This window comes from Talpa occidentalis, unplaced genomic scaffold (genome assembly GCF_014898055.3).
Source record: "Talpa occidentalis isolate TD23 unplaced genomic scaffold, MPIMG_talOcc4v2.1 talOcc4.14, whole genome shotgun sequence".
Lineage (NCBI taxonomy): Eukaryota > Metazoa > Chordata > Mammalia > Eulipotyphla > Talpidae > Talpa > Talpa occidentalis.
Genome location: NW_023601433.1, coordinates 87,573,141 through 87,599,752, shown reverse-complemented (window position 1 = coordinate 87,599,752; position 26,612 = coordinate 87,573,141). Strand labels below are relative to the sequence as shown.

Here is a 26,612-nt window from a genome sequence, read left to right as displayed (position 1 = left end):
GAACTAGAAAATTAAAATTCATTTGAGCTGGATTTATTTATTTATTTTTTTACAAAGATTTTTATTTTATTTATTTATTCATTTATTTATTTATACAAGCAGTGGGTACAGTCAGAAGCGCGGGAGGGTGAGAGAATTCACCAGAGCCAGAGTGGGGAGCAGAGCAGGCAGAAGGACCAAAGTACACTGCTGAGGGGAGCAGCGGGCGGCAGGAGAGGTCTACGCACCATGTGGGACCCTCCTCCGGTGGCCGGGGAGCAGCCGGGGATCGAACCGGCGCTGCAGAGGTTGCCGGCAGCTTCGCAACCCAGCACTCAACCACTGTGCCACCAGGGAGGCCCTGAGCTGGATTTATTAATATTTTATAAGATATAGCAAAGTATATTTTAAAGAAATCTGTTCCTTTATACTTCATGTATAAATTATTTTGTAAACTGAACCACTAATTGTCACTTTTTATTCTCCTACAGAGGAGTATTGCAGTCACTTATTGAAAAACACTTCCCTGCTCCAGACAGGAAGAAACTTTATAGTTTGCTAGGCATTGATTTGACAGCTCCAAGCAACAACAGTTCACCAAGAGACAGTCCCTGTAAAGAAAATAAAATAAAGAAGCGGAAAGGTGGGTGTTTTTCTTTAAATAACACTGAAAGTATTATAAATTTGAGCATTTCGAAGCAGCTGTGGTTTGAGAATGACATGCCTGCTTTGAATTAGGAAGTGGTTGCATGTTCTCACTGTTATCGATGTAGTTGTTTTTTTTAAAAATTTATTTATTATTTATACAAGCACTGGGTATAGTCAGAAGCGCGGGGAGGGTGAGAGAATTCACCAGAGCCAGAGCGGGGAGCAGAACAGGCAGAAGGACCAAGGTACAGTGCTGAGAGGAGTAGCGGGCAGCAGGAGAGGTCTGCGCGCCACGTGGGACCCTCCTCCAGTGGCCGGGAGCAGCCGGGGATCGAACCGGCACTGCAGAGGCTGCAGGCAGCTTTGCAACCCATCGCTCAACCGCTGCGCCACCGGGGAGGCCCTCCATGTAGTTTTGAATGCCACAGCAAACCCTTGTTCTAAATCAGGGCTTGAACAATTGACTGGTGTGCAGTCCTGTGCTTGTACCGGCCATACCTAATCTCATTTAACCAGTAGAGATGCTACCTATGAAAGTAGTTTTACAGACAGAGGACACATAGAAAGATTAAAAAGTCAGAGATTTTCCTGTTGCTACTGCGTGTTGCCTAGGGTCTGTCCAGTCTTTCTGTTGTCAAAGGCCCCTTTAAAAGTAGGTAGGTAAGGGCCTCCCTGTTGGCGCAGAGGGTTAAGCACAGCACTGTGAAGCAATCTGCAGCCTCTGCAGCACAAGTTCGATCCCCGGCCAGCCAGGGAGCAACCCAAATGGTGCAGCAGACCTCTCCTGTCTTCCCCGCTGCTCCCCTCAGCAGTGTATTTCGTCAGTCCACCTGTGCTGTTCCTGCTCTGTCTCTGGTGAATCCTCTCACCCTCCTGTGCGTCTGGTCTGTGCCCCGGTTCTTGTATAAATAAATAAATAAATAAATAAATAAATCTTTTTTAAAAAATGAAAGTAGGTAGGTATAGGGGCCTCCCTGGTGGCCTAGGGGTTAAGTCAGCACTACTACCATGAAGGCCCACCACGAAGGCCTGAGCTGGATACCAGCCAGGGAGCTAACCCACATGGCGCAGCAGACCTCGTTTCACCTGCTGTTCCCCTTAGCAGTGTATTTCAATAGAACTGCCTGTTCTGTTCCCCACTCTGCCGCTGATAAATCCTCTTAACCCCTCACACCTCTGGCCTGCACAAAAAAAAAAAAAGAATAATTTTTTTTTTAATTTATTTATACAAGAACTGGGGTACAGGCCAGCGGCACGGGAGGGTGAGAGAATTTACCAGAGACAACTGGGAGCAGAACAGGGAGACTGATGGAAGACACTGCTGAGGGGAGCAGTTGGGAGAGACAGGAGAGGTCTGCTGGTCATGTGGGAATCTCCCTGGCCGGCTGGGAATTGAAACTGCACTGCAGAGGCTGCAGACAGCTTCACAGCGCTGCGCTCAACCCACTGTGCCACCGGGGAGGCCCAATAAATCTTTTAAAAATAAAATTGAGGCCTCCCCAGTGGCGCAACGGGTTGAGCGCAGCGCTGTAAAGTTGTCCGCAGCCTCTGCAGTGCAGGTTCAATTCCAGGGAGAAACCTACATGGCGTGGCAGACCTCTCCTGTCTCACCCACCTCTCCCCTCAGTAGTGTCTTCCATCCATCTGCCTGTTCTGCTCCCCACTCTATCTCTGGTGGATCCTCTCACCCCCCACATCTCTGGCCTGTGCCCTAGTTCTTGTGTAAATAAATAAATCTGGGAAAAAAAATTTAATATTAAAAAAAAGTAAGTAGATGGAGAGAAGAGAATGTTATTACAGTTTTCTTTAGAGACACTTCTATTAGTAATATTCCGTTTACCCATTTTTGGTAGACATTTTATAATAATGCATACTTCAGGTTGTGTTTATTAGCTTGCTAAGCTGTTAGACTTTCAGAAAATGATAGTACAATATTTTACAAATTTTAACAACTATGATGCTGTGTGTTCTAACCACAACACCTGGCACATTAACCTTATTTCATCCATTCCAAGATAGTTTTAATATTCCTAAAAGTAGGCTGGCTATTATAGTTTAAATTGTCAGTAATCTTTATTTTAGTGACACGAAAAATGAGATGCTGTGTCTTAGTGTCAGTGCTGTCTTAGAATGGTCATATTCACATCTCCCTTTCGTTAGTTACATTCCCGTGGTCAGTGATAGGAGAACTTTTCTTTTTTTTTTTTAAAGTTTTATCCATTTGTGCATACAAGAACTGGGGTACAGGCCAGAGGCATTGGGGGGGTGGGGCGAGAGGATTCACCAGAGACGGAGTGGGAAACACAACAGGTGGATCCACCGAAATAAACTGCTGAGGGGAGCAGCAGGCAAGCCAGGAGATGTCTGCTGCCCCATGTGGGTCACCTCCCTGGCTGGGGATCAAACTCACGCTGCAATGGCTACAGAGAGCCTCAAAGGCTGTGCCTCAACCCCTTGTACCACCAGGGAGGCCCGCCCTTTTTTTTTTAAGTAATTTGTTTCCTTTCAGTTTATTCTTCAGTATTTCAGTACTTTGATGCCATTTCTTTTTTTTTTTTTTTTTTTTTTAAATTCATGCATACAAGAACCGGGGTATAGGCCAGATGTGCAGGAGGGTGAGAGGATTCACCAGAGACAGAACGTGGAACAGAACAGGCAGACTGACTGATATACACTGTTGAGGGGAGCAGTGGACTAGACAGGAGAGGTCTACCACACCATGTGGGTACCTCCCTAGATGGCCAGGCTCGAACCTTTGCTGCAGAGGCTGTGGACAGCTCCACAGCGCTGCGCTCAACCACCCTTCCCCAATAGGAGAACTTTGTAATGTTCCTGTTAGTTTTGGTTGATTTGTTGCAGATAACTTTCTGTATATTCAGTAAGGTAATTCAAATCAGCATCTTGTTTAACCTTTAAAAATCAAGGGTTGGGCCTCCCTGGTGACACAAGGGGTTTAGCACTGTACTGTGAAGCAATTCACAGCCTCTGCAGCACAAGTTCGATCCCTGGCTGGCCAGGGAGAAACCCACATGTCAAGGCAGACCTCTCCTGTCTCGCCCGATGCTCCCCTCAACAGTGTATTTCAGTCAGTCTGCCTGTTCTGTTCCCCGCTGTCTCTTTTGGATCCTCTCATCCCCTGCATCTCTGGCCTGTACCCCAGCTCCTGTATGCCTAAATAAATTTAAAAAAAAAAATCTTAAAAAAATTAAAATAAAAATGAAGGGTTACTCTAACTAGTCCATGAAGTATTTTTAAGGTAGTCTGTAAGTTTTAACTATTAGGCCTCTTTATCTGATACACAATTCAATTGTTACTGTGCCAGATACAGTATTTTATCTCATGTCCTGAATTTATTTTGAAACTGCCCACACGAAAGTAGTCTTGAGTTTGTATGCTTATGTATCTAATTTGTTCTTGGGAGTTATTGGACATAATCTGACTTATGACAATCCAAAATGCTGCTACTTGTTTGTGAATTTTGTTCACACTAATATCTTCCGCACTTCCTATTTCATTTAACTCATGAATTAAATGAATTTCCTGAATCTTTAAAACAGTGTTTGGGAGTTGACTCTCTTTTTTGGGTTTGTGGGTAGGTGAAGAAATAACTCGAGAAGCCAAAAAAGCACGAAAAGTTGGTGGCCTCACTGGTAGCAGTTCTGATGACAGTGGGAGTGAATCTGATGCCTCTGATAATGATGAAAGTGACTATGAGAGCTCTAAAAACATGAGTTCTGGAGATGACGATGATTTCAATCCATTTAGAGACGAGTCTAGTGAAGATGATGAAGATGGTAAGTTGGTATATCAAATGTAAGCAAAAGAATAGGTTTGTGTAGTCAAAAATGCGACAGTATAATAAAACCTTTTTTCTGTGCAGCATAAAGCATCACACAGGTAATAATGCTCTACCCTTGATGGAGAGGTCTAAGCTTATCTGTCTTCCAGATGGTTAGCTCATGTATATATAACATGATCTCTGTTTTGTGTGGTTATTTTTAACCTTAAAACATGGAATCGTACCTCATGATATGTGGATGTAGACCACTTATGTTAGTGATGACCGGTGACTTAACAATACCAAAAATTCTAATGTTTCCTTTGAAGATCCCGTACTTGTTTTAACAAATGATGTGGAATGTATCTTTACTTAACTTTCAGATCCCTGGTTAATCAGAAAAGACCACAAGAAAAACAAAGATAAAAAAAAGAAGAAATGTATAGATCCAGATTCTATTCAAAGTGCCTTATTAGCATCAGGTCTTGGATCAAAACGACCTAGTTTTTCATCCACACCAGTTATTTCACCTGCTCCTCATAGTGCACCAGGTATCCACGTGGAATATTTAAATGTGTCCCTGTTTAAAGTGTAATTTTAAATGTTTAAATGTATCCATGTTAAAAATGTAATTTTAAGCAAAGCAAATACACTTTGTACTGATTGCTAACAAATTTTCTTCATCTAGCTAATAGTAACACCAACAGTAACAATAGCCTTATAACAAGCCAGGATGCTGTGGAACGGGCCCAGCAGATGAAGAAAGACCTGCTTGACAAACTAGAGAAATTAGCTGAAGATCTCCCTCCTAACACTCTGGATGAACTTATTGATGAACTTGGTGGCCCTGAGAACGTTGCTGAGGTAAATAAGTCAGGATTAGGGCTGTGTCTCTTCATGGAAACATCTTTGCCACTTTGAAGCCTGGGGATGGAGTGATATTTTGGGGTTCTGTTGCACAATACCTGGTCTCATTATCCTTTGTTAGACCTTGCATCTCATGTTTAATATCATCCTAATGTCTGTCGTTGCACCTGTCACACAGTCTTGTGGTCATTGCTGCATGTCTGCCTTCTTCTCCTTTGGAATTTGAACTTCGTAAAACCAGGGACTGTGTTGCAATGTGCTCCCCCGCTGTGCCGGGTCCAGCCGGGCCTGTGCACTTCTCTAGAAGGAGCCTGAAATCTGTGTGCTGAGGTGAGATATCTTAATTGTAAGCAAAACTATTTGGCTTTCCAGATGACTGGCCGGAAAGGGAGGGTTGTAAGCAATGACGATGGAAGCATTTCTTACGAGTCAAGATCTGAAATAGATGTCCCCGTGGAAATACTGAATATCACAGAGAAGCAGAGATTTATGGATGGAGAGAAGGTATATTTTTCTGGGATTTTTTCAGTGAAAAGAATAATACTGATATGTTTGGATTTAGCATTGTAAGGGGTTTTTTCTTTTAATATAAATCATGTCTGTTGAATGTTGTTTTTCAATACTCTGTAATAATTGCATATAATCACTGGACATGTTGCATGTTTTCCCATAAATTGAACACAAACAGTATTTTGTATTGTTCACAGAACTGGATGTGACTCTTGATAGCTTAGGGAAGCTGTTAACAACTTTAATCAGAATAATTTTTTCTCAAAGATTTATTTTTGCGTAGAAGAACTAGGGTGTAGGCCAGAGGTAGCGAGAAGGTAAGAGGATTCACCAGAGACAGAAGAGACAGGGTATCTGTCTTTGTTGCCTCCAGAGGCTATTTATAGCCTCTTTTGTTAAGTAAACACAGTTTTTCACTTTCTCAGATGAGGTCTTCCTCCATTCAGTTGGAATAGCTATCAACATTTAAAAATTGGTAGGAAAAAAAAATTGGTAGGAGCACCATGTTAACCTCATGCCTTAACCTAATAAGTATAGAATAAAGTCTCTCTCTCTCCCCCCCCCCCCCCCCGCTCCATACAAGAACTGGGGTGTAGGCCAGAGGTGTGGGGTTGGGGGTGAGAGGATTCACCAGAGACAGTGGGGAGCAGAACAGGCGGATCTACTGAAATACACTGCTGAGGGGAGCAGCAGGCAAGGCAGAAGAGGTCTGCTGCGCCATGTGGGTCAGCTCCTTGGCTACCCGGCGTTCGAACTTGTGCTGCAGTGGCAGCGTATAGTTTCATAGTGCTGTATCTTTTACCCCTGTGCCACCAGGCCCTAGAATAAAATCTCTTGGCTCACATTTTGCTTTGTATTTCAGTGAATTTTTCTGCCTTTGCTACTAGAAAACAGATCATAGTTATCACTGTCAAAATGATCTTCTAAATCTATTAAAACATGATGTTGTATATTTTAAAGATTGTAGGCAGGGCCTCCCCGGTGGCGCAGCGGTTGAGCGCTGGCTTGCGAAGCTGCCCGCGGCCTCTGCGGCGCCGGTTCGATCCCCGGCTGCTCCCTGGCCACCGGAGGAGGGTCCCACATGGCGCGCAGACCTCTCCTGCCGCCCGCTGCTCCCCTCAGCAGTGTCCTTCGGTCCTTCTGCCTGTTCTGCTCCCTGCTCTGGCTCTGGTGAATTCTCTCACCCTCCCGCGCTTCTGACTGTACCCAGTGCATGTATAAACAAAACAAACAAACAAACAAATAAATAAATAAATAAATAAAAACATGCCTCTATTAAAAAAAAAAAAATAAATAAAGATTGTAGGCAAAAGTGTTCTCGGTTATTTTATGAAATTGTTTCGTGACTCTAGGTTTTGGTGCATTAGGAATTGTATTGGTTGGAATTCATTTTGGCTAAGTGACAGAAAATCCATAGTCATGTTGCGTTTAACAGGTAAAGGTTTTTGGTGTGCACACATTTGACTGGGTAGACCAGGACTGGTATGGCCCCTTGAAGATTGTACCTCTTGTGTCTTATCCCTTCATTGTGTGGATCTCCATTTCCAGGTTACCTCCTCTAGCTAATATTGTGTACTCTAATATTTAGGAAGAGGGGGAAATGCGTATTGGTGGCCGCCAGTCGTCTACTAAAGGAACCTTATTTAATTTATGGTATGTCCCTGCTGTCTTTATGAAAGGTGATCTATTCTTTTTTTTTCCCTTCTTACATTTGCTACAGAATATTGCTATCATCTCAGAAGCTGCCAGCTCCGGTATTTCATTACAAGCAGATCGGAGAGCTAAAAATCAAAGGCGAAGAGTTCATATGACTTTGGAATTACCCTGGAGTGCCGATAGAGCTATTCAGCAGTTCGGTAAGTTCCTACGCTCACTTTCACGTAATGGATAGCTAGGAATCACTGGGGATATGTGTGCCTGTGAAGACCCATATTTTATTTCTCATATCTTAAAATGACAGGTATTTGGATTTTGGAGATGTTTGTGCATTGTGTACACCTTATAATGAATAGTGCATCGTGAACTCTTTCCTTACCTGATTTAAACGTTGTCAGAGATTTGCAGTGGGATTTCCTGGGGGTTTCGGCCTCACTTCCAAGAACAGGGCTCCAGGAGGATCTTCATCCGACCTTTAGGGTGTGTGGACCCACGCCACAGCGGCTGCCACTTCTCGTCCTTTTCATCCGTCCGTGGCCTCATTGAGGGCACACCACTGCTCCTCCTTTTGTCATTCTTAACATTTCTGTGACCTGGTAGCTTAGGAACACCTTTTTGAAAATGAAAGCAGCCGTGGTTTAGCAACATTGTAATTAGCCAAAACTGCTTTATGAAGTTTTGTTCCCTTGTAAGAGAGAGTGTAGTTCTGAGTATTATTGTTCAGATTACTGTTTCTGATCTTGTTCTTTTATGGAGTTAGAGTCACATCCTTGTGTTTTTCTTCTTGTGTAAAAGTTTCTGATGAATACAGATTGGTGTAAAATGCTAGGAATGGAGCGCAGAGTGCTCTTTATCTAGTGAACACAATCACTGCTGCCTTTTTTTTTTTTTTTTTAATTACATTACAGGACGAACTCATAGATCAAACCAAGTTACTGCTCCTGAATATGTGTTTCTGATTTCGGAATTGGCAGGAGAACAAAGATTTGCATCTATTGTTGCTAAAAGACTTGAGAGCTTGGTAAGTTTTTTAGTTGCATAGGTGTGCTTTGTAAGGATGGTGTGTGTTATCTATCTTCTGTGCCTTAATTAGAAATTTTATGTTTTGAAAGGGAGCGCTTACACATGGTGACAGAAGAGCAACAGAGTCTAGGGATCTGAGCAGATTCAACTTTGATAATAAGGTATATTTCAGCTTCCAGTGTCTGTGGGAACTTTGGGTAGTATATGGTATCTGTAAGTGAACCAAAAGGGAATGTGGTTACTTTTTAAAACTTAAAAATTCCTCCTTGTACAGTTTTGCTAAGAAGTCACGGCTTCCTGTAAGACCATCTCACCTGTTGGTTAGGTCTCTGGTGACCACTCAGGGATACGGTCATGTTTTCATATGCAATATAATAACTAGGGACGACTCCAGTGTGAGTTCCCAGAAATAGTAAAAGGAGGAGTTTATATAATATCTACTCTATGCAAAGACACGATCTGGGAAGGATAAAAACTACAAAGATAACTAACTGAGCCCCACTGTTTTTGAATCTTTGTTATAATAATAGTTTAAAATTCTGTTGTTCATATGATTGAAGCGTGTCCAAATGCTAAAACTACTTAAAATGTTTCGGTTTTTTTATTACAGTATGGAAGAAATGCTTTAGAAATTGTCATGAAATCCATTGTAAACCTAGATTCTCCTATGGTATCACCACCTCCAGACTATCCTGGAGAATTCTTTAAAGGTAACTACTCAAAATAATCATTACAAAGGAAAAAGAGTACCAACAAGGAGGTAGTAAACTCTGTGCTGTTGTTTTTGTTTTCTTTGGATATAAGAAGTTTAAAATTGGGCCTCCCTGATAGCGCAAGGAGTTAAGCACAGCACTGTGAAGCTATCCACAGCCTCTGTAGCACAAGTTTGATCCCTGGCGGCCAGGGAGCAGGGATGCAGCACATGGTGCAGACCTCCTGTCTTGCCTGCTGTTCCCCTCAGCAGTGTATTTCAGTTATTCTGTCTGTTCTGTTGCCCACTCTGTCTCAGGTGAATTCTCTTACCCCCCACACCTTTGGCCAATACCCTGGTTCTTGTTCATAAATAAACTTTTTTTAAAAAAGTATAAAATTTAGAAGTTGAAGATTACATCTGTGCTGACCTATCACAAAGTGCAATAGTGCTATTAAAGCAGTTCGGCTTCTGACATGGTTCATTAGATGTTTACAGAGAGAAAGGTTTTGTTCGATTAACTTGAAATTCCTGTGCCAAATGGCATTTAAATTGTAACTATGGCCTCCCCTGGTGGCGGAGGTGGTTGAGCGCCACGCTGTAAAGCTGTCCATGGCTTCTGCAGCGCCGGTTCGATCCCTGCTGGCCGGTGAGGGTCCCACATGGCACTGCAGACATCTCCTGTCGTGTCCGCTGCTCCCCTCAGAGGTGTATTTCGTCAGTCTTCCTATTCTGTTCCCTGCTCTGTCTCTGATTAATCCTCTCACCACCACCACCCCGCCTCTGGCCTGTACCCCAGTTCTTGTATAAATAAATAAATCTTTAAAAAAAAAATTGGGCCTCGCTGGTGGTACAGGCAGTTGAGTGCTGCGCTGTGAAGCTGTCCGCAGCCTGCAGCGCTGGTTCGATCCCAGCCAGCTGGCGGGGATCCCACATGGCATGGCAGACCTCTCCTGTCACGCCCGCTACTCCCCTCAGCAGTGTGTTTCGTCAGTCTACCTGTTCTGTTCCCCACTCTGTCTCTGGTGAATCCTCTTACCCTCCCATGCATCTGGCCTGTACCCTGGTTCTTGTATAAAATAAATAAATCTTAAAAAAAAAAATTGTGGGCCTCCCCGGTGGCGCAGCGGTTGAGCGCTGGGTTGCGAAGCTGCCCGCAGCCTCTGCAGCACTGGTTCGATCCCCGGCTGCTCCCGGGCCACCGAAGGAGGGTCCCACATGGTGTGCACACCTCTCCTGCCGCCCGCTGCTCCCCTCAGCAGTGTACTTCGGTCCCTCTGCCTGCTCTGCTCCCCGCTCTGGCTCTGGTGAATTCTCTCACCCTCCCACACTTCTGACTATACCCAGTGCATGTATAAAAAACAAAAACAAACAAACAAATAAAACATGCCTCTATAAAAAAAAAAATTGTAACTGTAAAGGTAAGAGTACCTAGGTAAGAAACCTGTGGAGGTCAGTGGTAGGGACAGGGGTATAGAGAAAGCAAATCAAAATTAACACTTTTTAAAACTGGATGAGGGATTTGTATGTGTGAGTCATAGGATAGTCTCTTTACCTTTGTGTGTGTTTGGGCATGTTTGTATTCAGAAGTTCTGGGTAGCAGTATAGAAATTCTTAGACTTTTATTGTAAGTCTGTAGAATAGATTTTACCCTATAAATGTAAGTAATCTAGTTTGGGAGCCTGTGGAAATAATAAAATCAATGTAAGATATGTAAAGCACTGTCATTGTTGACAGCATTTCCTCTAGAAAGTTCTTTGCAGGTGAACTAGTATTTAGTGTTGCCAACAGTTTATAATGGCATAGGTGGCAGGGGTGCTTATGGTCACTGAAGGCATTTAACAAAACAAAGCAAAAATAGAAACAATAAAGCCTGGCCTTGTTCTTTCTCTCCCTCTTTTTTTGTTTATAGTGTTGGAAGGGATGTCTAGAACAACTCCCCAATTTCTAATTTTTAAAAAATACACATTGGGGACCTCCCGAGTGGTGCAAGGAGTTAAGTCTCAGCACTATGAAGCAATCCTCAGCCACTACAGCACAAGTTGAAACGCCAACTGGCCAAGGAGCTGACCCACATGGCGCAGCAGACCTCTTTTGTCTTGCCCACTGCTCCCCTCAGCAGTGTATTTCAGTAGACCCACTTGCTCTGCTCCCCACTCTGTCTCTCGTGAATCCTCTTACCCCTCACCTCTGGCCTACACCCCAGCTCTTGTATACATAAATAAATAAAATAAATCTTTAAAATAAATGAATAAATAAATAAAAAGTACACATTGAATAACATTGTAAAAAGTTTACAAGGAATAGAATCAATGCTTTTTCCTGTACCCCCACCTTCTAGTCTCACCTGTTGACATCCCAAAAGTCGACACTGAGAACAGGGACAGCCATCCATATCTTTTCTCCATGTTTGTCCAAACAACTTTTCTGGGTCATTAATGTTCCCTACAGAGTACTTTTACATGTCATGCTATCCCGTACATGTTGGTAGCTGCAGCACTCACTTTTTTTTTTTTTTTTAAGAGAAAGGAACATACTTTTTTTTTTTTTTAAGATTTATTTAATTTTTTATTTATACATACAAGCACTGGGTACAGTCAGAAGCGCGGGAGGGTGAGAGAAATCACCAGAGCCAGAGCGGGGAGCAGAGCAGGCAGAAGGACCGAAGTACACTGCTGAGGGGAGCAGCCAGCGGCAGGAGAGGTCTGTGCGCCATGTGGGACCCTCCTCCTCTGGTGGCCGGGGAGCAGCTGGGGATCGAATCGGCGCTGCAGAGCCTGCGGGCAGCTTTGCAACCCAGCGCTCAACCGCTGCGCCACCAGGGAGACCCTGCGGCACTCACTTTTTAATGGTTGTATAAGTACCTACAGCAACAGCTTTTTGGTCATTCTTTATTGATACTCTAGTGGTTATTGGTTTATTTGTTTTCAAGATTTTTTATTATGTATACAAGAACTGGGGTATAGGCTAGAGTTGTAGGGGGTGAGAGGATTCATCAGGGACAGTGGTGAGCAGAACAGGCGAGTCTACTGATACACACGGGGAGCAGCCAAGGGGAGCAGCGGGGAGACAGGAGAGGTCTGCTGCACCATGTGGAGAGGTCTGCTGCTCCCTGGCAGGGCATGAAACTTAGGCAGTGGCAGAGATAGTGCTGAAACTTAAACTCTTTGCCACCAGGGTGGGCTGTGGGAACCAGTATTTTTTAAAGCTTCATCAGCCATTCTCTTTGTATGAAGTTCAGCTCCTGTTGACTGTTACATATGTTGCTTTTTGCATCATTGTGTCAGTACTGATAGGTGTCTTTTGGGGAAGAAGTCTGGTTATCTTTGCTTATATACACTTAATCAGCTTGTACTCTCTTGCATGCTCATAACTGTTTGACCATGTAGCCCAAAAACTCAAATGTAAAACATTGCTTTTCAGCAATAGGTGTTTCAATAATAAAATACAGTGTGAGATTTGAGTAACCTAAGATTTTGGAGTGCCTAAAGACTTAGCGAGGAGAAGTGTGGGTTTCATTTAATAGGAACTATGGATGATGAACAGACTGTGACTTAATACTAAACTTGATTAGTTTGATTAGTCATTGAGTCATTTGGGTTATAAATAGTTTTTTCATGAATTCATTTTCTCATAGATGTTCGACAAGGACTGATAGGAGTCGGCCTGATAAATGTAGAAGATCGCTCAGGCATTCTCACTCTCGATAAAGGTAGTGATCTTGTTTATATGCATAATCTGCAGTGTCTATCAAGCCTATTTTATGGTTTATGCTTTTGTCAACTCAAAGAGAAATTTCAAATGGTAGTCTTCGGTCCCTCATTTCTGAGTGCTCACAGTCTCTGGGTGTTTTTTCCTTTTGGAACTATTCAAAACAGATTAAACCTCTGTCATTCTGGTGGCAGTTCTTAACCCAGGTTACTCATGTATATGATTAGCTGTTAAGCTGTTTGGTAAAACTCAGACTTTGGTAATTTTCCAAATGTCCGAAACATTCCAATTGCACATTCAAAGTTTACTTGTAGTACTTAAAATTTTATGCATTAATTAAGACTTTCTGTTGGCAGAGAGTCTTGTGTTAAATTGTGTTGATACTTTAAGTACGTGAAGTTGAAGATCAGAGATTTAATTCACTTAAACATAGTTTGAGCATATACTATAGTTTTGCTAATTGCTAGAGGTTGAAATGGTCAAAGCGTAGCTCTGTTCTGAGAAAATGCTCAAGTTGTGAGGGAAGACTTTTGAGGAGAAAAAGTGAGTGTTGACCTAGATTTAGATGAATACATTTTTAATTGCTACTTGAATGTATTAAATCTTAAGTATATCTTGTCATTGCAGATTATAACAACATAGGAAAATTCTTAAATAGAATTTTGGGCATGGAGGTGCATCAACAGAATGCGTTATTTCAGTATTTTGCAGACACACTTACTGCAGTTGTTCAAAATGCCAAAAAAAACGGAAGATATGACATGGGAATCTTGGGTAAGTGGGGAGATTTTTAAACCATCATGGCTTATTCCTAGTAAAAAAATGTTCTTTTTGACATGTTGATTTTTCTTGTTTAAGATCTTGGTTCTGGAGATGAAAAAGTGAGAAAAAGTGATGTCAAGAAGTTTTTGACTCCCGGATACTCAACCTCTGGTCACGTGGAGTTATATACCGTGAGTTTGTAGATGGTGACATTCAGGCCGCGTGTTGGCAGGTACTCACAGAAGGGAGTTTAATTTAAATTTTATTTTTGTCTTCTACAGATCAGTGTAGAGAGAGGAATGTCCTGGGAGGAAGCTACCAAGATTTGGGCTGAGTTGACAGGACCAGATGATGGCTTTTACTTGTCACTGCAAGTAAGGTTTATTTCCTAAAATACCTGCTGCTCAGAGAATGCTCTTTCATTGCCAGCATTCGCGATTCTCTGCCAGTTTTCCAATTATGTGTTGATTTTCCTGTTCTGATCATTGGAATTGTGAGTTTCTCTGTTTATATACACTGTTACGTAATATACTTTGAGGGAGAGGGCTGTTACTAGCTTCGGGTTTTAAATTACTAAATATTCTTAGTAAATTGAGCCACTTTTTCATAATACAGTGACTTTCCTTAGTCCTAACAATGCTCTCTCTCTCAAAGATTCACTTTTCATAACTACATAACACTTAATGTAGTTATTAGTTAACTACATTAGTTATCTACATTCCTTCCTTTGGTATTTGCCTCAGGACAGAGCTAGGGTGCGTGTATGTATACATGCACCCACACATACATATAGACATACCTGCTATTCACGTCACACTTGATACACTATTTCCAGTCTATGTTGATTGCCCTGTAGAAGGCTGTAGAAGGTTTTTAATTGCTATTTTTTAATGGAATTTTTACATTTGCTATATTTCTCCTTTTCTCTGATATTTAACTTCCTTCCTTCACACTAATAATCCTTATTTCCCAGAGCATACAGGATGATAGTATATAATCAATCCTCTGCCATGATATTCCTGAAAATAGCTTGTTTGAAAAATAGATTTTTGCCTTAGACTTGCATCTCCCATTCTCCATTTAGAAAAGAAAAGTTGAGTCTCCTTGGTGGCCTAGGAGTTGTCTCAGCACCATCACTGCTGCGGCCTGAGTTTGATCCCCAGGCAGGGAGCTGACCCATATATGCTGCAGCAGACCTCTCCTGTCTCCCCACTGCTCCCTCAGCAGTGTATTTCAGTAGATCTGCCTGTTTTGCTCCCCACTCTGTCTCTGGTGAATCCTCTCATATCCCCACCTCTGGCCTGCACCCCAGTTCTATGCAAAAAAATAAATAATAAAAATAGAAAGGTTGCAAATCAGAATATGGTGATTATATAGTATACTCTTACTTTAATCTTGTATAATTTTCATTTTTACAGGTAATTTACATTTAATACTCAACACTCACTCACTAATCCTAAGGTTACTATCTTTGTGGTCATTTTTTTGGCTGAAGCTCATTCTGTAGTAGGTTCCTCAAGAAGGGCTACAATAGGAACATGATTCCCTCAGCTCTTTCATGCCTGAGACTTAGTGCCCTTTTGTACTTGAAAGATGGTTTTACCAGACAAGGCATCTCCTCCACATTCTCTTTGCTTGAACACCTTACATATGCTTCCACTTGAGTTATTTTTAAGTTGGATGGTGCTCTAATTTTTTTTTTTTTTTTAAGATTTATTTATTTATGCAAGCACTGGGTACAGTCAGAAGCGCGGGAGGGTGAGAGAATTCACCAGAGCCAGAGCGGGGAGCAGAGCAGGCAGAAGGACCGAAGCACACTGCTGAGGGGAGCAGCGGGCGGCAGGAGAGATCTGCGCACCATGGGGACCCTCCTCCGGTGGCCAGGGAGCAGCCGGGGATCGAACCAGCGCTGCAGAAGCTGTGGGCAGCTTCGCAACCCAGCGCTCAACCGCTGTGCCACTGGGAAGGCATGATGGTGCTCTAATTTTATTTCACTGTTTCATTTAGTTCTTTGTCTGCTTGCTAAAAGGATTCTACTAGAGTGCAGTTGTATGCTTAGGTGTTTTTGTTTTGGCTGTCCCAGGTTGTAGTCAACAGACCTGGGCAGCACTGCTCTGTACTGGCTTGGCTCACTCTGCATCGGACATCTGTTATGTGAAAGGCTCTTTTTCGTTTTTTTTTTGTTTGTTTTTTTGTGTTTTTTTTGACTTGATTAAACTACTTCTCTTACATTGCTGTTCATTTTTATACAGTATTAGATTTCTCATCTCAGGTGTAGTCCCCGTAATTCTCCCACCACCCCCACACCCATGAACTGATATCACCTGGTATTTTTCTTTTTCCTTGTGATTTCCATCACTGAACACAGTCTTTTCCAGCTCCATCCATGTTGCTGCAAATGACATGAGTTTATCTTTTTTTGATCACTGAGTATTATTCCATTTGTATATAGACTACGTCTTCTTGATCCACTCGTGTTTTGGGGCAGTTGGTTTGTTTTCATATATTAGCTATTGTAAATAGTGCTGCAATAAACATAGAAGTGAAGGTTTCCTTTCAAATTAATGTCTTTGTGTCTTTTGGGTAGATTTCCTGGGAATGGAATTGCTGGGTCATGAAAGACTCATTAATGTGAAGTTTCAGAAATTTTTCTGATTGAGTTTTATTTGCAAAGTTTTAAATACTCTATTTCCGGATTTTTGGATTTTTCCTCTATTTTTGGATTTTTCCTTTACCAGGGCCACTCTTACCTATATATTGTCTTTACTTCTTTTTTAATATTGTTATTTTCTTTTGATTTCCTTTATTTTTTAACAGCTTTATAGAGGTATCCTTTATAAGCTATACATTTTGCCCGTGTAGATATATGATTCAGTATAAGTGTACGATTCAGATTTTTATTATATTTCATTGTTTTTAAAGTTGTGTTAAAATATATAATAAAATTTGCCATCTTAGCCATTTTTAAGTGTACTTGTCAGTGGCACTAATTATATTCACAGTGTTTGGCAGCCATCATCACTATTTCCAAAATCTTTCCATTAAACAGAAGCTATAACCATTGCATTACCTGCCTTCCTTCCCGCAGCCCAGCCCACGCCAACCTCTGGTCTACTTTCTGTCTGAATGGATGTGCATATGTAGGTACATTGTGTGTGCGTGCGTGCATGCGTGCGTGTTCTTTCTCTTCTGGACCTCTGGCCAGATTTGACAACACATTTGACTATCACAGCTTCTATTTGGTGGCTTTGAATTTTTGAAGTTTTTGTTGAAATGTACATTCACATGCAGTTATTACAGATAATACAGGTAAATTCCTTGAACACCGGTTTTCCCAGTGGTAACATTTCAACAAATTATTGTATATAATCATGAGAACACTGGTGTTGATACCACTCACCAGATTTTATCCAGACTTCTCCTTTAGATGGCATTTTGTTTGATCCACATATAGGGGATTTGATTTTCATTTGAATTCATTGCCAGAAATTCAGGACTGGTAGGTTTTGATGAAATTACTCACCCCAGCTTCCTGTGAGTAGAAGGGTGTAGTAGCATTGTCCTTTAATATTATATAAATATGATGAATTGACCCAACATTATCAAGACAGATCAGCTATTACATGCTTTAAAACTACTGTCCTTTAAGTATATTGTTAGTGTTTCAAATCATTTGAACAAGAGACAGAGAATCTTTAATACCTATGAAGAGAAAAGTAAAATGTCGTCCTTTTTTTTTAAACATTTATTTATTTATCCATAAAAAACTGTAGTGTAGGCCAGAGGTGCAGGGGTGAGAGGATTCACCAGAGACAGAGTGGGGAGCAGAACAGGCGGATCTACTGAAATACACTGCTGAGGGGAGTAGAGGGGAGAAAGAAGAGGTCTGCTATGCCCTGTGGGTCAGCTCCCTGGCCAGCTGAGGGATCCAACTTAAGCTGCAGAGGCTGAGGATAGCTTCACAGTGCTGTGCTTAACCCCCTTTGTGCCACCAGGGAGCCTCCATGAACATATTTTTGACCCTCAAATATTTTTTGGTGGTGAGTTTTTATTTGAATTAAGCAATGTTTAAAAAATCAGGCAGTGGGCCTCCCCTGATGGTGCAGCAGTTGAGCACTGGACTGAGAAGCTGCCCGCAGCCTCTATAGTGCTGGTTCAATCCCCTGCTGCTGGCGAGGGTCCCACAAGGCGCGCAGACCCCTCCTGCCACCCGCTGCTTCCCTCAGCAGTGCACTTCGGTCCGTCTGCCTGTTCTGCTCCCTGCTCTGGCTCTGGTGAATTCTCTCACCCTCCCGCACTTCTGACTGTACCCAGTGCTTGTATAAATAAATAAATAAATCTTTAAAAAAATAAAAATAAAAGATCAGACAGTTCCCTTTATAAAATCCTGAATTGCCAGCTTGCTTTTTTTTTTTTTTTTTTTTTTTTTTAAGATTTTATTTATACAAGAGCTGGGGTACAGGCCAGAGGCGTGGGAGGGTGAGAGGATTCACCAGAGACAGCAGGGAACAGAACAGAGCAGGCAGACAGACTGAGAACACTGCTGAGGGGAGCAGTAGGAGAGACAGAAGAGGTCTGCCACACCCTGTGGGTATGTATTTCCCTAGCCGGCCAGGAATTTAACTGGCGCTGCAGAGGCTGCGGACAGGTTCACAGCACTGCGCTCAACCTGCTGCTCCACTGGGGAGGCCCTCCAGCTTCTTTTTAAGAAAATAACATACATAGCAGCTCATCTGGAACACTCAGCCTCACACTGGGGGGGTTCAGGTTCCCTTCCCCAGGGAGTATGCTCTCCAGTGTGCCAGCGTCTACACTGTGGTGCTGAGAAGTGCCAGTTTAGTTAAGAATTTGCAACCAGCAATGATAGCAATGAGATTAACCTCTAGGCTACCAGGGAAGCCCCAGAAAATTTGTTTTTATAATGACATTTTATTATGAAAGACTTAAAATATACAGTAGATGTGAATAAATTTCTGTGTGAAGACACGTCATGCCCACTGTTGAGATTCCTTACTCCCTTGAGCCTGTCTGAGGCCGCTTGAGCTTGGCATGACCACAAGCAAAATTGTCTTCTAGACATTTGTGCTTTTGATCTTATTCAAGATAATCTTCTAAAGAATATTTTGGCGAGGCCTTCTTTAATTTCTGGTTGGCGCTATGATCTTCAGCTGGTATTTGATGGTGGATTTGATGGTGAAGCAAGCATGTTAAAGTTCACAGTATCAAATCTTTGTATTTTCTCATTTATTTTTCTTTCATAGATAAGGAACAACAAGAAAACTGCCATCTTAGTTAAAGAAGTAAACCCTAAAAAGAAGCTTTTTTTAGTTTATAGACCAAATACTGGGAAACAGCTCAAGTTAGAAATTTATGCTGATCTAAAAAAGAAATATAAGAAGGTATGTTTTTATCTGTACATCATATAATTTGTTTTATAGCAACATATTGAAACTAATTAGGAGAATGTTGTACCTGTATATAAAATTGTTTTTATTAATTTGTCCTGTTTGGTTACTGGGAAGTCTTTCAGAAAAACTGAAAATAGAGTTTTGTTACATTAATATTCCCAGGGTCAATGTTTTCAGTTTGGGAACATGTACAATGATTATTCAAAACAGCTCACGTTGTCAGAATGGAAACTTCCAGTGCTAACTGCAAAAATGGGAAGTTCTTAAATAAAAGGAATGTGTGATACTGAAATTCCTTTCTACCAGCTATGGGTACTATGTGTGTATTTTGCAGTAGAAAATTACTTAAAAATGCATTTTTGCTAGCAATACCATTAGTTACTATTTCATTATCATGGCTGGTCATATAACTGTCTTTACTTGGAAACAATTCTGATTAAACTTTCTATTTGAAAAATTCATTACATTGGAGGAGTCCTCTGGCAGCTTTATAAATGGCATCAAATGCCCACCGTGGCATGGGCCTGGTTTTCTATGTAGGTAACAGTTGGCTTTAGAGGCCATGTAGGCAATACTGTTTCAGTGGAATTTTTGTCTTATTCTCACAGGTTGTCTCAGACGATGCCTTGGCCCACTGGTTAGAGCAGTATAATTCATCTGCAGATACTTGTACTCATGCTTATTGGTTAGTATTTTCTTGTTTCTCTCTGTGGTTTCTGAGTGAAATCAAGGTTTAATTTAAACCCGTTTTTGTCTTTAGCTGTCTGTCCTGTGCTGTCTGCTCCACCACAAGTGTTTAGCAGACACCTGAGGACAAGGCTCAGTGTGCAGGCCCCGCTGCTCTTCACTCATGCTCTTTGTTGCCTTTGTTATCTGGTGGTGAAGCCCAAACTGGCTTCCCATTGTCAAGACTTACTGTTTTTCCTGCCCTTCCTTCCTCATTTTTTCCTTTTATAAAGCTTTACAGGTGTCCCAAGTCAGTTTTATTTTTAAGCCTCGGGAGCTGCTAGGAAGCTACTGAGTTATCGCAGGTCATTCTGGAATACCTGCTACAATGTTCATTTCAGGAGCTTGTCCAGGGCGCTTTTTTTTTTTTTTTTTTTTTAAGATTGATTGATTGATTGATACAATACTGGGTACAGTCAGAAGCGCAGGAGGGTGAGAGAACTCGCCAGAGCGAGGAGCAGAACAGGCAGACTGACGAAGTACACTGCTGAGGGGAGCAGCGGGCGTGGCAGGAGAGGTCTGCGTGCCATGTGGGACCCTCGCTGGCGGCTAGGGAACAAACCGGCGCTACAGAGGCTGAGGGCAGCTTCGCAGCCCAGCGCTCAACCGCTGCGCCACCAGGGGAGTCCCTGTCCAGGGCATTTTAATACGCTGCACATCTCCACTCTCCAGTGGTGTCTTGCCCATTAGCCACTAATTAGCTGGCCCACTTTTGCTTTAATATGAGGAGTGACTTTGTTTCCATTGTAAGAGTAAATTGGTGCTGTTGCAAATTAATTTTTTTTAAGATTTTATTTATGCATACAAGAACTGGGGTGTAGGCCGGAGGTGCGGGGGCTGAGAGGATCCACCAAAGACAGCGTGGGGAGGCAGATCTACTGTTAAGGGGAGCTGCGGGCAAGACAGGAAAGGTCTGTTGCACCATATGTGGCCAGCTGGCCAGAGATCAAACCCAGGACCCAGTGCTGATAGTGCTGAACTCTAACCCTTAGGTCCCCTGGAAATTAGTTTAGAAAGAAGTTTTTAAGGTATTTTTAAGCATTCTTTCTGAAACATTTCTTTGAGTCTCAACAAGAAAAGTAACTTATATGTGTAAATGTAAGTGCCTTATATGTGTAAACTTAGTGATGTGTATTAAATTCCTCTTGAATTAATGCTAGAAAGACTAATTTGTTGACCTGTGAAAATAATTGTAAGCACAAAATACTTTCCTCTTGTCACTGTTTTTAAAAATTTACAAACAGGGCCTCACTGGTGGCGCAGGGGTTAACTCTCAGCGCTATCAAGCTATTGCCAGTCACTTAGGCATGAGTTCAATCCCCAGCCAGAGAGTTAGCCCACATGGCGTGACAGACCTCACCCGCTGCTCCCCTCAGCAGTGTATTCCAATAGATTTGCCTATTCTGCTCCCCACTCTTGTCTGTGGTGAATCCTCTCACCCCCCCCCCACCTCTAACTTACACCCCAGTTCTTGTATGCATAAATAAAAAATAAATCTTTAAAAAAAAAATTATGTACAGCTTCACTTTGCAGAGGCCTTTCCCACTTACATGATTTTTTTTTTTTTTTTTTTTTTTTTTTTTTAATACAAGCACTGGGTACAGTCAGAAGCGTGGGAGGGTGAGAGAATTCGCCAGAGCCAGAGTGGGAAGCAGAACAGACAGACTGACAAAATACACTGCTGAGGGGAGCAGCGGGCGGCAGGAGAGGTCTGCACGCCATGTGGGACCCTCGCTGGCAGCTGGGGGTTGAACTGGCACTGCAGAGGCTGCGGGCAGCTTCGCAGCCCAGCGCTCAACCGCTGCACCACCAGGGGAGGCCCTCCCACTTACATAATTTAGAGTAATGTTGGTGGGTAGTATAGAAATAAGTGGCAGGATTATTTTATAAGCTAGCATCAATACCATAAACTGATAGGTCTTAAAGTAAATGCTTAAATAGGCATCAAAACCAGTGTATCTGCCTTTTTTTTTTTTTTTTAAACAAGAAATTCAGACCCTGGAAGTAATTCAAATTTTAAAAATCAGTAATGACCGTAAATTGGAAAGTATAACCCAACACATCAGAAAGAATGGTCATCTCGTTTTCTATTTGAAATTTGGGTGGGCATTGTGAGCCTTTTATAAATGCCCTGTTTGTGTGTATTTATATCTTTTTCCCTTTCCCCCTTTTTGCTAGGCGTGGCAATTGCAAAAAAGCAAGCTTGGGATTAGTGTGTGAAATAGGTCTTCGATGCCGCACATATTACGTATTATGTGGCTCGGTACTGAGTGTCTGGACAAAAGTTGAGGGTGTTCTAGCATCTGTCAGTGGCACAAACGTGAAAATGCAGATAGTTCGGCTAAGAACAGAGGATGGACAACGGATTGTAGGTGAGTTTCTTGGGGGAGGGGGTGTTTGAGCTTTGGGGGGAACATTGGTTCTTTTTTTCCTTACTTTGCTTTTGACACCTTAAAGTCGCAGCATCTGTCCCAGTAGTGGGGTAGAGCGTACCTTGCTCTTACAGAGCTGAACAGAAGTTAAGCCTTTGGACATCATTGCTTCTGCTCGGAGCTCTGGTATGATGATGCTGCTCTTGGCTGCCCTTCTCCCCACCTTGCTGTTGCCCTTCACGCAGGCTCCCTGACGTGAGGTTTCGCTAGCCCTTTGCCCAGGATTCTCTGAAGTCTACCATTTCCCTTTTTTTGAGCCAGATGGGGACTATGGGACTTGGCCACTGCACAGAGGATGGACTGGAGTCACGCGGGGAGCAGGGGCCAACCATACTGCCTGTTCCCATCATTCACTCAGTGATAAGCTTCCCTAAAGCCTCTCCTGCCAGTGCTGTGGCTCGTAGCTTGTCTTGCTCTCATCTGCAGCAGCCTCCCTCTTCTGTGGGCTGTAGATTAGCAGCCTTGGGCAAAAGTCTGTCCATGAACTTTTTTCTTTTTAAGATTTATTTATACATACAAGAAATGTGGTACAGGCCAGAGGTGTGGGGAGTGAGAGGATCCATCAGAGAGAGTGGGGAGCAGGACAGGCAGATCTACTGAAACATACTGCTGAGGGGAGCAGTGGGCACGACAGGAGAGGTCTGCTGTGCCCTGTGGGTCAGCTTCCTGGCTGGCTGAGGGATTGAACTTGTGCTGCAGAGGCTGTGGATAGCTTCACAGTGCTGTGCTTAACACCCTTGCACCACCATGAACATATTTTTGACCCTCAAATATTTTTGGTGGTGAGTTTTTATTTGAATTAAACATTTAAAAAATCTAGCATTTCTCTTTATAAAATCCTGAATCCAGCTTCTTTTTAAGAAAATAACACATATAGCAGCTCATCTGGAACACTCAGCCTCACACGGGGGGTTCAGATTCCCTTCCCCAGGGAGTGTGCTCTCCAGTGTGCCAGCATCTACATTGCCACTGAGAAGTGCCTGTTAAGCGTTTGAAATTGCAACCACTATTCTGTAGTCTGTGGCACATCAGTACATGCCAAAAGAAAATGGTGTTTCATTTGTGGAGCAACAAAGGCAGTAGGTAGAAAGGAGCTATACTTCTGTTTCTCCTACACATGTATTACATACACACATCTGCAAACTTAGGCTTCTCTGGGTCACTCACAAGGGACTGGCCATCTCGGCTGTTAGGTATTCATTGAGTTTTTGCCTTGAGTGTTGTCCATCGCATTTACTATTTTGCTTCATTGGGAATTTGCTGTGAAGCTGTAAGATACAGTGTGGTCTTTCTTGGATACAGGTTTTCTAAATTTTTGTTTCTAATTGCAGGTTTGATCATTCCAGCAAATTGTGTGTCTCCTCTTGTCAATCTCTTGTCAACTTCAGATCAGTCTCAGCAGCTCGCCGTCCAGCAGAAGCAGCTCTGGCAGCAGCGCCACCCTCAGAGCATCGCCAACTTGAGTAACGCCTAAGGACAGACAGGTCTCCACATGAATGGATCGGAAATGCAGTTGAAGCATTCATTTGCATAAAAATCAGGGACAGTTTCCAAAGAGTTATAATTTTTCTTTCAGTTGTGCTCTCTCTAGTTAATTTTTGGAGGAGTGAGGACAAACGTGGAATAGACAGCAGAGCTGAAAGTTCGCCGTGCCGATGGTGCGCCAATGTCTTTCCTTTGCTTTCCCATGGTACTTCCCACGCGCTTTACTTTGGGTGAGCGGAAGGGTGTGTGCGTGTATGTGTGTCAGTCTGTCTGTGAGTTTGTTAAAGGCTTCAAACCACAATTGGTTTAAAATTGCTTGGAACTTCCCAAACTGGCTTTACTCTTCTGTCATCCAGTGCTCAGGGTTAATGCAGTCCACCCCTGCCATTGCTGTGGCGTCATCCCCGGATGCATGTGTGTTGAGTCTATAAGTATAGAGACTATATATGGGTTTCCTTTTCCAACTTACTGTACAATAGGTTTATTAAAGCATGAAATGAAAGATTGCATATCATGCATTCAGATTCTTTTGTAGTTTTTGTTCTGACCGTGCATGTCTTTGAAAGCATGCGTAAACAAGATTAACACAGGAGTCACGTAAGGGGAGAAACGTTTGTAGATGTACAGCATTGGTTATTACATTTTATAGTGTTTATACCTGGGTGTTGCTTCCGGCCCCTCTCCCACCTCCCATTCTCCCTGCCAGGTTTCCGGCCAAGGTGATGAGTACAGACTTTTTTTGTGATAAAACTCTTAAAGTTAATTTTAATGTATGAATAGTATTCCTACTGTGTGCTGCAAAAACGGCTACAAGCCTGCTCTTAAGATTACAGTTTCCTTAACTTCAAGTTAGTTTTAGTAAGTACAATTGGCGTCCATTTTGCAAACGGTCTTTTTTTACTTCATTTCTTAATTTGCTTTGTTTATTAAAAAAGCAAAACCGTACTTGAGTTGTAAATTAGACAAGGAGGAAACACTTGAGGCTTTTGCTGTTTTTTGTTGTCGTCATTGTCGTTACCCAGTAACTTGAATATTATTTAATGTGTTGTCAGACATTGTAGAGTTTATCTCGCGTTGTTAACAGTGGTAATGTACACATGTGAATAGACGCTTCTCTGTCACATGGGTCAGGCCTGGTTCGCCCACAAGTGATGCCTGTAAATCCAGCGAGGGACACTTGGTCTTTGTTTCCTTTTTTCCCTTTTACGTGGTTTTCCTTTTTTTTTTTTTTGCTTGCACAGGTTGCACTATTGAAAAATTGAGATTGTATAAACCCAGTCAAAGCTGCAAGATACCACAGTCTTATAGATGTCAAATAAAAAGTTATTATTCTAACAAGAAGTGGACTCTTGTTTAGGCCCTCACCACCTTCAGAAGTAGCCTGTGAGGGGATTCTACGAACTTGCGTGTTCAGCATTCCCGGTGCCCGTGTACTGGCTTAAAACCTAACCCTCAAAAGTGAGATGGTGTTGAGGAGGGGGCAAAACTATAGTACTTTTGACTGTTTCTCAAGTTGAATTGTTTTCCTTTGTTAGCCTGTAACTTTTCACAGAATCAGGTGAGCTGTATGTCCGGTGGTGAAAAGCTAAGATTTTCATCTTCTTGTGTTTCTTTTGTCCTGAATTTGGTTATGTCAAGTCTACCATACGTTTTCTTTGGATGTATTTATTCTTGATGCCTAAGAGATCAAACTGAGAATACTTTATGCTTTTTGACATACCTTGCCCAGTGGATGCAACTTTTGTCCTCAGTGTAGCCCTTCTATCTCAGGCTGTGAGTGTCCCCAGTGTCCCTTGGTAGAGCCACTAAACCCAACTGGCAGTTCAGTTCCAAGAGCAGAATTGTCTCGCTTCAGTGAAACTTCCCAGTTAGTTCTTAGTTCTAAACTGCAGCCCAGTGAGCATCCGTCAGTGTCGTGAGGTGGCCGAGAGCTGTGGGGGAGCCCTGCTCTCCCCAGGGCGACAGCGTGGCTTTGGGGAAGGAAAGCTCTCAGGGCTGTTGACTCAACTCCCGTGTGTGTGTGTGTGTGTGTGTGTGTGTGTGGAGCAGGGGGTATTATCATTTTTAGCTGCTAAGATTTTTTTTTTCAAGCAGCATCAGCATGAGGATTCTTGAGCGTGCACTTCATTGACCCCCATAATTCGTGATACAGAGTTTGCTCTTGGAATAGTTACCTTGATTCAAAGGGGCATATGTATGTTCTGTTCTTTGAACGGCTTTGTTTTGATTTTTAAAAATAAGGTCCATAAATAAGGCCTCTGAAAGCTTTCAAAGTAGATCTCAAAAAGAAAGCCAGTGTAAATGGACGAGAAGCTGAGGTGCTGCGTGCCCATATCTGCCCCCCTCTCTGGAGGTGAACTTATGACCTTTACACTGTGCCCTTACCCAAGTCAGCAAGTTCAAGTTGGCCAGCATGGGAAAGTAAGTACTCCGAGGCCTCTTCTGTCGAAAATCAAGTCTTACAAGAGCTCACTTTAAAACAGGTCCATGTATGTCAGGATCTGAGTGCCATGTCTGAACCCAGGGGCCTTGTTGAACCCGATGCGAGTCCATTTGGCCTCCACGGTCATTGCCTTTTCTCCCTTTTTAGCAATACTGCTCTGAGCACAGAGACTTGATTGTAAATCTCGTTAGTGTTTTCAGAGTTTACAGTGTCAGTTGTACTGAAAAACACTTCCCAAGTCCAGAGCTGCTCAGAAGGTATCTCTTGGGGCAAATAGTATTTATTCCCCAATTTAGCAACCTCTGTATCACAGGTCTTTATCTGCAGTATAGAGGGATTATCCAGATGTGATAATCACATTATCAATAATGTGAATTCCTAAAAGTTTTAGCAAAGTACTTTCTTTTTTAACACAATTTGATCAAAAAGGAAGTATCTTAAGCAATTTTTTTTTTTTTTTTTTTTTTTTTTTTGCTGCTTAATTGCAGATAGA

General features: G+C 42.4%; 1 protein-coding gene across 3 annotated transcripts in view; it reads left to right on the top strand.

Moving 5' to 3' along the window:
• SBNO1 (strawberry notch homolog 1) overlaps nucleotides 1–25,011 on the top strand; it is a 56,633-nt gene extending 31,622 nt beyond the window's left edge. For all 3 annotated transcript variants that reach the window (XM_037511279.2, XM_037511277.2, XM_037511276.2), the window contains exons 16-32: nucleotides 471–622; nucleotides 4,224–4,421; nucleotides 4,789–4,956; nucleotides 5,094–5,269; nucleotides 5,645–5,776; nucleotides 7,503–7,638; nucleotides 8,347–8,459; nucleotides 8,551–8,622; nucleotides 9,072–9,171; nucleotides 12,790–12,864; nucleotides 13,491–13,637; nucleotides 13,722–13,816; nucleotides 13,907–13,999; nucleotides 18,887–19,024; nucleotides 19,642–19,718; nucleotides 21,938–22,131; nucleotides 23,523–25,011. In XM_037511279.2, the coding sequence (XP_037367176.1) occupies nucleotides 471–622; nucleotides 4,224–4,421; nucleotides 4,789–4,956; nucleotides 5,094–5,269; nucleotides 5,645–5,776; nucleotides 7,503–7,638; nucleotides 8,347–8,459; nucleotides 8,551–8,622; nucleotides 9,072–9,171; nucleotides 12,790–12,864; nucleotides 13,491–13,637; nucleotides 13,722–13,816; nucleotides 13,907–13,999; nucleotides 18,887–19,024; nucleotides 19,642–19,718; nucleotides 21,938–22,131; nucleotides 23,523–23,665 (2,209 nt within the window). In that variant the 3' untranslated portion in view covers nucleotides 23,666–25,011. The remainder of the gene's footprint in view (nucleotides 1–470; nucleotides 623–4,223; nucleotides 4,422–4,788; nucleotides 4,957–5,093; nucleotides 5,270–5,644; nucleotides 5,777–7,502; nucleotides 7,639–8,346; nucleotides 8,460–8,550; nucleotides 8,623–9,071; nucleotides 9,172–12,789; nucleotides 12,865–13,490; nucleotides 13,638–13,721; nucleotides 13,817–13,906; nucleotides 14,000–18,886; nucleotides 19,025–19,641; nucleotides 19,719–21,937; nucleotides 22,132–23,522) is intronic.
• The last annotated feature ends 1,601 nt before the right edge of the window (nucleotides 25,012–26,612 follow it).